At 40.8% G+C, this 13,491-nt stretch overlaps 2 protein-coding genes across 3 annotated transcripts in view; one reads left to right on the forward strand and one right to left on the reverse strand.

Annotated features, from left to right (window-relative positions):
• The window catches only part of CDH23 (cadherin related 23), a 1,196,655-nt gene that overhangs the window by 810,357 nt on the left and 372,807 nt on the right, over window positions 1-13,491 (forward strand). The window contains exon 25 of the mRNA XM_040438415.1: window positions 5-153. Coding sequence (XP_040294349.1) covers window positions 5-153 — 149 coding nt within the window. The remainder of the gene's footprint in view (window positions 1-4; window positions 154-13,491) is intronic.
• C6H10orf105 (chromosome 6 C10orf105 homolog) overlaps window positions 2,902-13,491 on the reverse strand; it is a 31,431-nt gene continuing 20,841 nt past the window's right edge. For both annotated transcript variants that reach the window (XM_040438893.1, XM_040438892.1), the window contains exons 4-5: window positions 3,268-4,031; window positions 2,902-3,235 (exon numbers count right to left, since the gene is read on the reverse strand). In XM_040438893.1, coding sequence (XP_040294827.1) covers window positions 3,595-4,026 — 432 coding nt within the window. In that variant the 5' untranslated portion in view covers window positions 4,027-4,031 and the 3' untranslated portion in view covers window positions 2,902-3,235; window positions 3,268-3,594. The remainder of the gene's footprint in view (window positions 3,236-3,267; window positions 4,032-13,491) is intronic.

The following is a 13,491-nucleotide window of genomic DNA, read 5'->3' on the forward strand; positions in this document are numbered from 1 at the left end:
GCAGACAATGGACCAGCAGGAAATCGGAAAACAGGAACAGCCACTGTCCTAGTGACAGTACTGGACATCAATGATAACAGACCCATCTTTCTGAAAAGCAGTTATGAAGCCACAGTTCCCGAAAATATCCCTGAGTCCAGCAGTATTAGTCAGGTATCTACAGTGATCCATATTTACATGCTGGCTGTTTGTTTATTATCTAAGTCTATGTTCAACCAATCTTCTGACCCTGAGGATTTTCACTGCTACTTGTCATAGACGTAATTAGTATTACCAATATTACTGACTCCATATCAGATATATCCTACTTGGTTTAACTTTCCGTAACTGAACATCAGCAGGTTCGACAGATAAATTTTAAAGTAATATCAGCAAGTATTACTTTACTAAGAGAATAGTGGATGCATGGAATAGCCTTCCTGCAGAAGTGGTAGCTGCAAATACAGTGGAGGAGTTTAAGCATGCATGGGATAGGCATAAGGCCATCCTTCATATAAGATAGGGCCGGGGGCTATCCATAGTATTCAGTATATTGGGCAGACTAGATGGGCCAAATGGTTCTTATCTGCCGACACTTTCTATGTTTCTAAATGATCCAAATCAAAAACTATTCAGAAAACATTCATTATGTGAAGAAACATGGCAGTTTGGTTCTGTTTAATGCAGTTCCCTTGTGTAGTTGAAAGGTGTCACTATTGAGCTTATCAATGGAATGTAAAACAACCACATGTGCATGAAAAAAGTTATTATAAAGCAATGAATTCACAGAACAATAGACATAGTGCAGGCAAAAAATAGATGTTTTTAAAGGGGAAAAAAATCATTTTATGGCCTGTCTTTTATGTCACAATTCACAAGTGAACAACACTATGTAGATAGTCAGAAGCCTGCTGTCTGTCAGCCATGTGGGGAAATATATCTAAATAAGGCTAGAGCTGCATAAATATGTATGTAGTATGAATGGCCCCATAGACTCAGCATTGGATGGCCCTCCAGAAGATCCTCTGGTGGGCCCAGGCTCTGATACCATAATGGGCCCAAAGGTCCATGAAAAAAACCTATAGAGCTGCTTCTGAAGTCAATAACTTGCCACTAGGGTCTATTTCTTTGAATAAAAATCTATTAGACTTTATTGTTGATATGGGGTTTGTGCCCTGAGAGTAATTTCCTCTGGTGGAAGCAAGGAACCCCAGTCTGACCCTGCATGGACTACATACTCCATAGAAATACACTGAGTGCCATGTGCATCCCTTTAACATTGCTGTTAAAAAGCTGCTACATGTAAAGCTGGTGTTATACATTAGGTAATTGCCAGCCAAACTATCACTAGAATGAACAGTACATGCCATCAATGTCCACAAGCATTTCTTCTGTACAATCTTAGAAATGTATATAGTCATGTAATGTGGCTAGAAAACATCTCGTTGTATGTTTTTGACCAATGGTAACAGAGAAGTAGATGAAAAGGTATATTTATGATTTCTTTCAATTTGCCACTCTTGGACTGCAGTGAGAACTGGTGTCCTGATGCTGGCGTACATCCAGCAGGGGCACACAAGTTCTCCTTTTCTTCTTTGCTGTAAACAAGGTCCTAAGCGAGGGCAAAAACGTTGGCCACTTTCTATATATCCAAAAATAAAAGCATAATTTTTCATTAAGACTCTATCTGAGTACCAGGGTGATTTCAACTACTATATGTAGACAATTTCCCTACCACTGAGCACCAGGACAGTCTTACATGTCAGAGTGTCAACCAACTATTTCTCTCTTCTTCCTAGGCCAGTGATGTCATGTCCATCAGTCTCACCCCTAGGTGCTGCTCAGTCTCATTCAAGGGCTGCTATACAATGTACAGTGCTGTGCTTGGTTAGCTGTGGAAAGGCCACAGTGCTCACCAGAGCACCGCAGCCTCTTCAAACAGCTGATCTGTGGGGGTGCCGGGAGTCAGACCCCCCACAATCATATATTGATGACCCATTCTGAGGATAGGCCATCAATATTAAGATCCTGGGCAACCCTTTTAGGAAAAGTACCTAGCTTTCATCACCTCAAAGGTTCATACTTACCTGCTTCCCATTGCTTCATTCCAGTGTGCTGCCTCCCATTCCTCCATGTCCCCAGCTTATTTTCTTCTGCTTGGGGACACTGTTGAGGCCAGTCATTGGCTTCAGCAGTGCACATGGCCACATCCATGCCCCAGCCAGAAGAAAACAAGCAAGGGAGCAGCATGGGGCAGGTAAGTTTGAACTTATCAGCAGACAATGCAGACTGGGGGCCTTACCATAAAATGTAATATTCCTGGAAAATTCCTTTAAAGCACAAATCCCTTTAAAGTATTATTCAGAGAGTGCAGTTTTGGAGTTTTTTGTTTTTTTCTTCAAACCAGAGCTAGGAATAGCAACTAATAGGAGAAAATGTCTAAAAGATTTCTACTGCTCCTTATTATTTGGATTCATTACTACTTATCACTTTAAAAAAAAGTTTTCCAGATTTACACCAAAACTGCAGTGTGCACAAGTTCTATGTGTGATTTTGTAGACGTATAAGGGTATGGCCTCTCAGTCAAGTTTCTGTCTGCAGTTTTGGAAAAACCACAAGTAAATTAAAAAAAGAGGAAAAGTCGTATGTGTCCTTCATACCTTCTCCCTTTTTATGATCCACTACTGATTTTGGCTTTCAAAACTGCATCAAGAAACCTGACCATGTGGCCGAACTGTAACTGATTCAACAATCCAGTATAGGAGAAAATATGAGAGTGTACATAAACCAAACATTATGTCGCCAACTACACCAAGCAAGGTCTGTGAATCTTTTTGATCATTTTCATTTTGAATATTCATTAATTCCAATTACAGATAATCTGCTTTTGCTTTTCTACACTACATAATTTTTCAGGTTTTCCTTTACTTCCCATTTCCATTGCCAGGTGTTATAGTAAATAAATGCACTGGAAATGTTTACATTACTGAAAAGCCAAGCTTTATGAATGATGCATGATTAATCTTTAATGACTGCAAACTTGTGAAGATGTCCAGCTCCGTTACTCCAGCCAGACGTGACCATTAATTTAAACAGCCCAAGGAAAAATACAACTAAATTAATTGGCATCTATTTTGTGCTTAGAATCTAGAGTTCTATAACGTTCTATAAAATTCACTTTGTGCAACAATACTTGAATATAGCACTGAAGAGTGGTTCTTGAATGTCTTCTTTTTAGTATTGTTGCTCTTTTGTGCTTTTAGGGTTTATGCACAAGGTATTTATTACACACGTATTTTCTGCAAGGATTATGCGGAAAATCCACAGTACCAGTACCAGCTAGGTAGCTGAGATTTTCAAACTCTCACGGAAATTTTCCATTCCGAAAAAGAGCTGCGGTGTGGATTTTGAAATCTACAGCATGTCAAATGTTTGTGCAGATTTCTCTCTCTGAAATGCAAAGGGTGAGATCTGGGGAAAACCTGTGTCAAAATTCAAGGCAAAATCCCCAACTAACATGTGCATTTTGGTATGGATTTGCAGAAACGTAGAAAAAAATGGAGCATTCATATTCCGGTACTAAAAATGAATAATAAAGATAGCAACAATGCCCCATTACATTTTAGTAGACTCAAAAAAAGACCAGTCACGAGTGGTGGGTGTCTGCCTTGGACATGTCCTTTGGCACTGAGAAATTGGCCGACTTCTTCTGAAGCTGTTGATTGATTGGCGGAGTGAGCCTATCCTCTTCCAAAGTCTGAGCTGTGGTTCACTGGCATCTTCCACATGATAGGGCATGAATTCTCGTGGACCATATAGAGACTGATCTAGGGCAGCAGGCTTGCATAGTGTCACAAAAATTAGGCAGGTGGCAATAAGCAGAAAAATGCACACAAGTGAGATGATGATAGGTAAGGGGTCAGTAAAATCCATTGGTAATTTTGTGGTATTTATCGAGATATTCTCCATGGTAGTGTTATAAAGGTCGGTTATAGCTGTGCTCTGCAGTGTTTCATTATTAAACTTGACTGTAGTTTCAGTGGTCATCTTTCCTGAAAAAAAGAAAAAAAATACAAATATCAATATATGTTTACTTGTTAATAAATTAATAGGTTCACATTTATGTTTGTTCAATTCTAAACAGTCGCCTTTTTCAAAGGAAAAACTGTCATTACATAGTAGTAGTTTGATGTCATTACACGGTAGTAGTTTGATGTCATTACACGGTAGTAGTTTGATGTCATTGCACGGTAGTAGTTTGATGTCATTGCACGGTAGTAGTTTGATGTCATTGCACGGTAGTAGTTTGATGTCATTGCACGCTAGTAGTTTGATGTCATTGCACGGTAGTAGTTTGATGTCTGTACACACTGTAGTAAGTTGATGTTGTTACACAGTAGTAGTTGGATGTCATTACAGAGTAAGCATTGCACAGTACTATTTTGATGCCATTGCACAGTAGTAATTTGTCATTATACAGGCCACTCATAAAAACATTTCCAGCATAGTACAATAAATAATGGTGTCAGCAGAGTGTCCAACATAAATCATTTCCAGAATGCCCCAATAATCAATACCAGCAAATTACTCTGAATAAACAATGCTACCAGTAGAGTGCTACCCCACAAACAGCATAGCATAGTACTTACCTACAAGCAGTCATATAAATGTTAAAGGTCTTCATACATGTCTATACAGTTCTCATTAAAGTTAATCGGGACAATTAAATACATATGAAGCTATCTCCCCCTTGTGGTGACCTTTTTTTATTTTTTTTTGCTCTACCCTCCGGGACCCTGTAGGAAAGTCTGAAAGAGCATAGTGACCATGGTTTCTCACTCTAAAGTGCAACAGATGAACATCTAAGTGACCTTTTACATGGACCAATGATTGGGAACAAACAACATTCTTTCCTAATCTTCGCCCCATGTAAACTTGCTGCCTGTCTCCCAACAAAGGAGCAAACGCTCATTTGTCGGGTGATTTCATCTTTTATGCAGCACCCAAAGTCATCTTTTGCTGACAGCCCATCGGCCAGTGTAAGTAGGGATGTGCTGCCATCAAATAATGACTGCATGGAGACCAACAATCAAATTACTGATTGTTTGTCCCAATACTCCTGATGACTGACGCATGTAAACGGCACTTAACAAGCACAGATCAACATGCTCTTATGATCAATCGATGCTCATTAAGGGGCAGACATCTTCCTGTGTGAAGACCTCTTTACACTCTTTAGTGATAATCTGCCCTAAAGGGGCCTTAAAAAGACCCTGATAGTTGAGTCCCCTATCCTTTTAGGAAAGTGAACTTTTTAACAATATCAACACAAATATGGATTAGAGTATTCTGTCTGTCACACAACAGACAACTGCTCTACTAAAACTGTCTCCCTCCTCTATTATCATATCTCTCCTACTTATATGAGAAGTGTATTATGGAGTTGCTGTATATGCAATGACTTTATGTAGTAGAATATACACTGATAGACAATATAGCAAGTGAACTCATGCTCATTTACTCCATTTACATAGAGCAATTAATGGCACTGTATGTGAGCGTTTGGGCACCTACAGTTTTATTACTGCCAAACTTACATGAGGAAATCTACTGGCAACAACCAGTGGTTTATATGCCCACATACCAGGTGCAGTAAAGCACAAATGATAGTTTGCTAGTTTGTCAGGTAATCGGTGGACCTGTGATCAGGAACACATGTTTGAAAGCGCAGTTGTTCACCCAATTTTTGGACTGTGTAAATTGGCCTTAAATTAATCAAAATTGAACCTACAGTTATGAAACTATATTATAAAATAATATTAGTTATTAAGTGTATCTGTCATTTCAATTAAAAAATGTGTATGCATTTTAATAACTTTTGTAATATATGTAATTTATTAGGGAAACATTAAAAGCGTTGTGTTGTGTTATGATATTGATGACCTATCCTCAGGACAGGTTATCAGTATCAGCTATTCGAAGAGGCCATGTTGCTTGTACAAGCGCTGCATCCTCTTCAATGTCTACCTACATGCCCTGTAGATTATAGTGGAGGTGCAGTGCAGTTACATCTTTGCAGGTAAATATTGAAAAGGATGTGGAGTGCCGTGGCCTCTTCAAACAACTAATCAGACTCACGCTGATCTGATAGTGTTGACTTAGGCCTCTTTCATACGACCGTTTTTTTTCCTTCTGTTTACGGGCCATTTTTTCCGTTCCATATACTGTCCGTATACGGAACCATTCATTTCAATGGTTCTGCAAAAAAAACTGAATGTGTTCCGTATGCATTCCGTTTACGTATTTCTGTTTTTCAGTTCCGTTAAAAGATAGAACATGTCCTATTATTGCCTGCAAATCACGTTCCGTGGCTCCATTCAAGTCAATGGGTCCGCAAAAAAAACAGAACACATACAGAAATGCATCCATATGTCTTCCGTATCCATTTCATTTATTGAAAATGTTATGCCCAGCCCAATTTTATGTAATTACTGTATACTGTACATGCCATGCGGAAAAACGGAACCGAAACTGAAACACAACGGAAATAAAAAACAGAACAACGGATCCATGAAAAACGGACCGCAAAACACTGAAAAAGCCATACGGTCGTGTGAAAGAGGCCTTATCCTGAGGATAGGTCATCAATTTCATGACATTGCACAATCCCTTTACAAAGTGTCCCTTTACCAACACTCTGAGTGTTACTAAGGAGAATCCATCTTTACTGTTCTACTGACAATTGAATATGGCTTGCTGTAAGATTCAGAGATCAGCTTTAGTGATGAGCGGCAGGGGCAATATTCAAATTCACGATATTTTGCAAATATTTTGTAGAATATTCCTTGAATATTAGCGAATTTGAATATTCGTTATATTCTACATTCTTTTTTTTACTCGAAAATCGGCAAGGTAACGATCTCGTAATATGCAAATATTACGCAATCAATACAGGCATAGGTCAAAAACTAATATATAGCACTATAGAATATAGTGCTATATATTCGTTTTTATAATATTCGTAATTTTTTCCATCTGAACACATGATTCCTCCCTGCTTCTTGCTTGTGAGTCAATGAGTCATTCATTGGCCCACAAGCAACTTAAGCATAGAGGAATCATGACTTCAGATTGAAAAAATTACGAATATTCGAAAAACTAATATATAGCACTATATTCTAAATGTTTGCGAATTCTCGAAATTGCAATATTCGAGATAAAAATTTGCTTTTCTAATATTCGCTTCTTCAGTCCACCTCTGCTCTCTCTTCCCTAGCCACTACAGATGTAGCCAGCATTAAAGTCCAACCTGATGCGTTATCCCACTAACTTCTCTCACTAACTTAGTTTAATTATGTGCAAAGCTTCTAAAGCTTAAAGGTGGTGTTCGGGTTACACTGCTGGGATGGCGCACTATCCCACAGATTTTGGCGCTGGCTACATCTGTACCTCCCTATATGTAACCATATCATCTGCTGTCAGTGCTGAATGCTGCAGCCTGGTTCCTTTCCCTATCTTCCCACCATTATCCAGAAACCCACTGGGAAGATAGAGAGTAGTGGAGTTGCAGCGATCAGCCCTGACAGTAACAGCCGGTTCAGACCTGAGTGTTTTACAGCGCGTTCCTACGCGCTGTAAAATGCTCAACAAGGAGAAACCAATACTTCCCTATGGGCATGGTTCTCACCTGGGCGTTTTACAGCGCGTACGATCGCGCTGTAAAACGCCCGACGCCCCAAGAAGTTCAGGAGCTTCTTTGGGGCGTAGTATCGCGCGTTCCCGTACATAGACTTCTGGGAACGCGCGACAATGGGCGTTCGCTTGTCTCCGATTGTAAACGCCCGTACAATCGCGCATACAGAGCGTACGTTCAGTACGCTTTGGTGTGAACCCACTCTTAGTGTACTGTATACCTGCGTTTGGCACTTACTATTCACTGCAGCACTACTCTCTATCTTCCTAGCACCCTCCCTGGTTAGTTAGTAAGTACTGGGAAGATAGAGATCAGTGCAGCAGCGAACAGAAACTTGCTAAACTTCGGCACACAGTACACTTACAGTCAGAGCTGGTCGATGTAGCTCTGCTCCTATCTATCTTCCCAGTATGTTTTTAGTTTACACTGGGGAGATAGGAATAGGGCTGCAGCCATCAGCACAGTTGAGACAGAGAGGGATTCTTAGTATAGGTAAGGGACTCAGTATAAATCATAGTAAACTTCTTTTTAAAATGGGTTACTTACACATAGAGAATCAGTGGCTGGGGCAGAGAGAGCAGATGCAGACTCAGAAGCCAGCCTCTGCATCTTACAAACCAGAAAACACTGCTCAGTTAGAAGCTTGCTTAGAGGATGCTTCAAAGATAGTTTTTAAAATAGCTGTTCACCTCATAGAACCAACACTGCACCGCCACCGCTCCTCTGCAGCTGCATTAACCCTTACTAGTAGTCCACAATTGCCTGGACAGTCACACCGCCTTTCCGCTGTGCTCGCCTCCAAAATCAGTTTCATCTTCCATAGAATACGTAAAGCGGCAAGATTGAATGAAGCCGTTTGAAACAGTATCGGTGAGTGCCGCTTTATGTATTCTATGGAAGATTAAAGTTTTTAAAATATAAACAGAGTATATACAAAAAGTATTATAGTATGACTGCTCCTAAACCTTTTTACAGAAAAGTTGAAATAACAGTTACACTTTAATGGTGACCATTTTCAAGTGTTTTAGAAGATGTCTAATGTTCAGCCTTTCAGAATTTTCTAGATTAAAAGTAACTAGAATATTTACATTTTACCGATTTAATAGGCTATTCTATAATTTTCGAGTTGTTAAGTAACTTACCCATTTAGTCGGAAGAGGCACACGTTTGTCAAATCATAGCAAACAGAAAGTACTGATTTGTGGTCCAAGAGGAGAGCAGATGGGGAGCCTTTTTGTGCACTAGAACGTTGGTTGTATTTCTGTCTCATAAGGCCTTGTGCTGTAAGTAGGTGTGTATATATATCTGTAAGTGCAGATCATCTCAGCAGGGAGTCTTCAAAATGAGTGTGAGAGGATTTGCATACATTAAGGAAAGATGCTCAAGAGTCAGTGCTCTGAATTCTTTAAATAATAGAGGTGTGAGGGCGATGTGGGCTTCCTGAGGAAATTGGATTAACGGGTGTCACTGTCTTGAGTCAGACTCTCCATCATGTTATGTCATTATGTGCGTTAGTCAATTTTAAGATTTGAAAATAGTAAAAGCTAAGGCTACTTTCACACCTGCGTTAGGTGCGGATCCGTCTGGTATCTGCACAGACGGATCCGCACCTATAATGCAAACGCTTGTATCTGTTCAGAACAGATCCGTTTGCATTATTCTTTAAAAAAAAAAGTCTAAGTCAAAACGGATCCGTCCTGACTTACATTGAAAGTCAATGGGGGACGGATCAGTTTTCAACTGAACCATATTGTGTCAGTGAAAACAGATCCGTCCCCATTGACTTACATTGATCCGTTTGGCTCCGCATCGCCAGGCGGACACCAAAACGCTGCAGGCAGCGTTTTGGTGTCCGCCTCCAGAGTGAAATGGAGGGGGAACGGAGCCAAACTGATGCATTCTGAACGGATCCTTATCCATTCAGAATGCATTGGGGCTGAACTGATCCGTTTTGAACCGTTTGTAAGATCCCTGAAACGGATCTCACAAACGGAATTCAAAATGCCAATGTGAAAGTAGCCTTAAGCCGGAAAATAAATTAAAATTCTTACATGGTTCACTCCTTACATACAGAATGCCTAAGAAAAGTTCTTGACCTGGAACCTTCAATAGCCAAGGTATGATTCAAAAAATCATTTCTTGAAATTAGTCATACATGTAAATGTACAGACACACGTTATGTCTGTAATATGGCTGGTATGTTGCTGCCATGTGGAGGAGACCTGCATGACTTTCCAGATCACCGGGGTATTCTATTCCTCTTTAACATTAATAATGAATAATCAATAGTTTCTAATGAGTTAGGCTTCATGCACACAAACATATATATGTCCATTACGTTTCTTTTGCGGACCATATACAGAACCATTAATTTCAATGGTAGAACTTGTCCTATTATTGTCCGCATTACAGACAAGTATAGGACTGCTCTATTAGGGGCCAGCTGTTCCATTCCGCAAAATACAGAATGCACACGGACGTCATCCGTATTTTTTGCGAACCGCAAAATACATACGGTTGTGTGCATGAGGCCTTAATAGAATATTGCTGCAGCTTGCATGGGTACATGGTGGCTCGACTCTGGACTAAATGGACTTTTGAGCAGAGATCTTGGGGATTTTTAGGTCTGCAGTTTCATGCATATTTGTCCATGAAAGTCCATGTAGTATATAGAACACCATGAACCTGCTGTATTATAAAAGTTCTATATAATTCATCTCATTTCAAATATATTTCTTGTGTATTAACATCATTAGTAACTTCATGTTCACCAGCTACAGTGCCTTGAAAAAGTATCCACACCCATTGAACTTTTCCACATTTTTTTTCACGTTACACCCACAAACCTAAAGTTGGACTCTATGTACCAATTAGGTGACTTCTGAAGACAGGTGGTCACACTGGATTTTATTTAGGGGTATCAGAGTACAGGGGGCTTAATACAAATGCATTAGGGGTCTTTCACACTTGCGTTGTCCGGATCCGTCGTGCACTCCATTTGCCGGAAGTGCCCGCCGGATCCGTAACAACGCAAGTGAACTGAAAGCATTTGAAGACGGATCCATCTTCAAAATGCGTTCAGTGTTACTATGGCACCCAGGACGCTATTAAAGTCCTGGTTGCCATAGTAGTATTGGGGAGCGGGGGAGCAGTATACTTACAGTCCGTGCGGCTCCCGGGGCGCTCCAGAATGACGTCAGACCGCCCCGTGCACATGGATGACGTAATCCATGCGACACCTCATCCATGCACGTGGGGCGCCCTGACGTCACTCTGAAGCGTCCCGGGAGCCGCACGGACGGTAAGAATACTGCTCCCCCGCTCCCCACTACACTTTACCATGGCAAACAGGACTTTAGCGTCCTGGAAGCCATGGTAACCATTCAGAAAAAGCTAAACGTCGGATCCGGTAATGCGCCGAAAAGACGTTTAGCCTAAGGCCGGATCCGGATTAATGCCTTTCAATGGGCATTAATTCCGGATCCGGCCTTGCGGCAAGTGTTCAGGATTTTTGACCGGAGCAAAAAGCGCAGCATGCTGCGGTATTTTCTCCGGCCAAAAAACGTTCCGTTCCGGAACTGAAGACATCCTGATGCATCCTGAACGGATTTCTCTCCATTCAGAATGCATGGGGATAATCCTGATCAGGATTCTTCCGGCATAGAGCCCCGACGACAGAACTCTATGCCGGAACCCAACAACGCAAGTGTGAAAAAGCTACAGATTTTTATTTATTAAAAATTTTGAGAACCGTGTATCATTTTCTTTTCACATCACATATACGGTACTTGCTACTTTGTGTTGGTCTATCACATAAAATCCCAATAAAATGCATTTAAGTTTGTGGGTGTAATGTGGAAAAAATGTGGAAAAGTTCAAGGAGTATGAATACTTTTTCAAGGCACTGTACCTAGCTGCTGGAGAAATTATTTTAAGTGAATATTCAAAAGCTGAAAAAGCTAGTAAAACGTTTTATTTAGTTTTGACATCAACATGTTAGTTGAGGGTCTAAATCAGACCAGATTCTTTTGGGGTAAGCACATGAAATATACATTTTTACCTATGCTACATTGAATGGTATATTCTATGATCAATAGGAATCCATTGTTTTCAACAGGAAATGAATGGGTCAGCATCCGTGATGCGGAATGGCCACGGAACGGTGCCCGTGTATTGGGGATCCGCAAATGCGGTGTGAACGAGCACTAAAGCTGTGAAAAAGCTATGTGTGAAACCAGCCTAAGGAGTCATGCACACGACCGTATGTATTTTGTGGTCCGCAAAAAATGGATCTGCAAAAATAAGGATGACATCCGTGTGCATTCCGTATTTTGTGGAATGGAACAGCTGGCCCTTCATAGAACTGTACTATCATTGTCCATAATGCAGACAATAATTGGACATGTCCTATTTTTTGCAGAACGGAAATACGGACATACGGAAACGGAATGCACACGGAGTAACTTCAGGTTTTTTTTGCAGACCCACTGAAGTAATAGTTCCACATACTGTCTGCAAAAAAAACTGAATGGACACGGAAAGAAAATACGTTCGTGTGCATGAGCCGTAAAGCAGACAGACACTTTGATTCTGCCATCAGGACAGACCACATAAAATTGTAACTGCCGATTTATTTAATACATTTTTTTTTGTAGTTTTTAGGGCAAGGAATGTTTTCTTGTAATATACATTATTAGGGCTTGTTCACACGGCCGTTGCCCCTCCGTTGCCATATTGCGACCCGCATACGGTGTTGCAATACACGGGGCACCGGCCGTGTGTATTCCACATCATGGATGCGAACCCATTCAAATCCGGAGATGCGGTGCGGAACAGAAGCACGGGACGGAACCCCACGGAAGCACTACGGGGTGCACCGCAAAAAGATAGAACTTTCTCTATCTTTTTGCGGAACGGACTGATCGCGGACCCCATTCAAGTGAATGGGTCTGCAATCCGCATGCAGCTGGCCCACTGTCGGTGCCCGTACATTGCGGACCTCAATTTGCGGTCCACAGCACGGGCACGGAGCCCTTACGTTCGTGTGAACAAGCCCTTAAGAGGATTTGTACATTTCTCTGAGGAGAAAAAAACTAAAAACTGTCCCTGAGGTGCTGCGCTGTCTAAATGAGCATTGCTAAGAAAAACCCATCTTCTTTTTCAACACAGCGCAGTACTGAACAGTGAAGACAGCTCACTGCTGCTGCTTCCTCCCTTATATATATTAATAAAACTGACCACTTGAGCGCTGACAATGTATACTCGTGTATGATTGTTCTGTATCCCCAGCATACTCTGGCAAAGCATAACTATGTGAGGGCTTGTTTTGTTTGGTATAGTTTGCAGTTTTAAATGGCAACATTTTTCTATTGATTTTTATTCAGTTTTTATTAGGTCATATAAATAAATAAAAACAGCAGTTTTGGGACCATCGATTCTCTTTATTCTTTCATTTTTCACTACCTGCATTTCCGGGGTCATAAAGTTTTTTATTTTTCTAATTGCATAACCATATAAGGGCTTGTTTTTGCAGGATAAAGCCTCATTCACACGTCCGTGTCCGTGCTCAAATCCGTGACCAGATGGTCAGTGATGCATCCGTGAAGCTGTCCGTGAAGGATCCGTGTTGGGTCCGTGTGTCAGTTTTTTGCTGTCTGTGTTGTATCCGTGTTTCACTGACACTGAACAGATGAAAAATAATTTTCAAAGCATCTCTTCTTAATGATCCGTGAAACACGGATGCAACACGGATGGCATCCGTGTTGCATCCGTGGTTTTCACGGACTCATTGACTATAATAGGCGTGAGGGATACGAGAA

The sequence above is a fragment of the Bufo bufo genome, chromosome 6 (genome assembly GCF_905171765.1).
Source record: "Bufo bufo chromosome 6, aBufBuf1.1, whole genome shotgun sequence".
In the NCBI taxonomy this organism is placed as follows: Eukaryota; Metazoa; Chordata; class Amphibia; order Anura; family Bufonidae; genus Bufo; species Bufo bufo.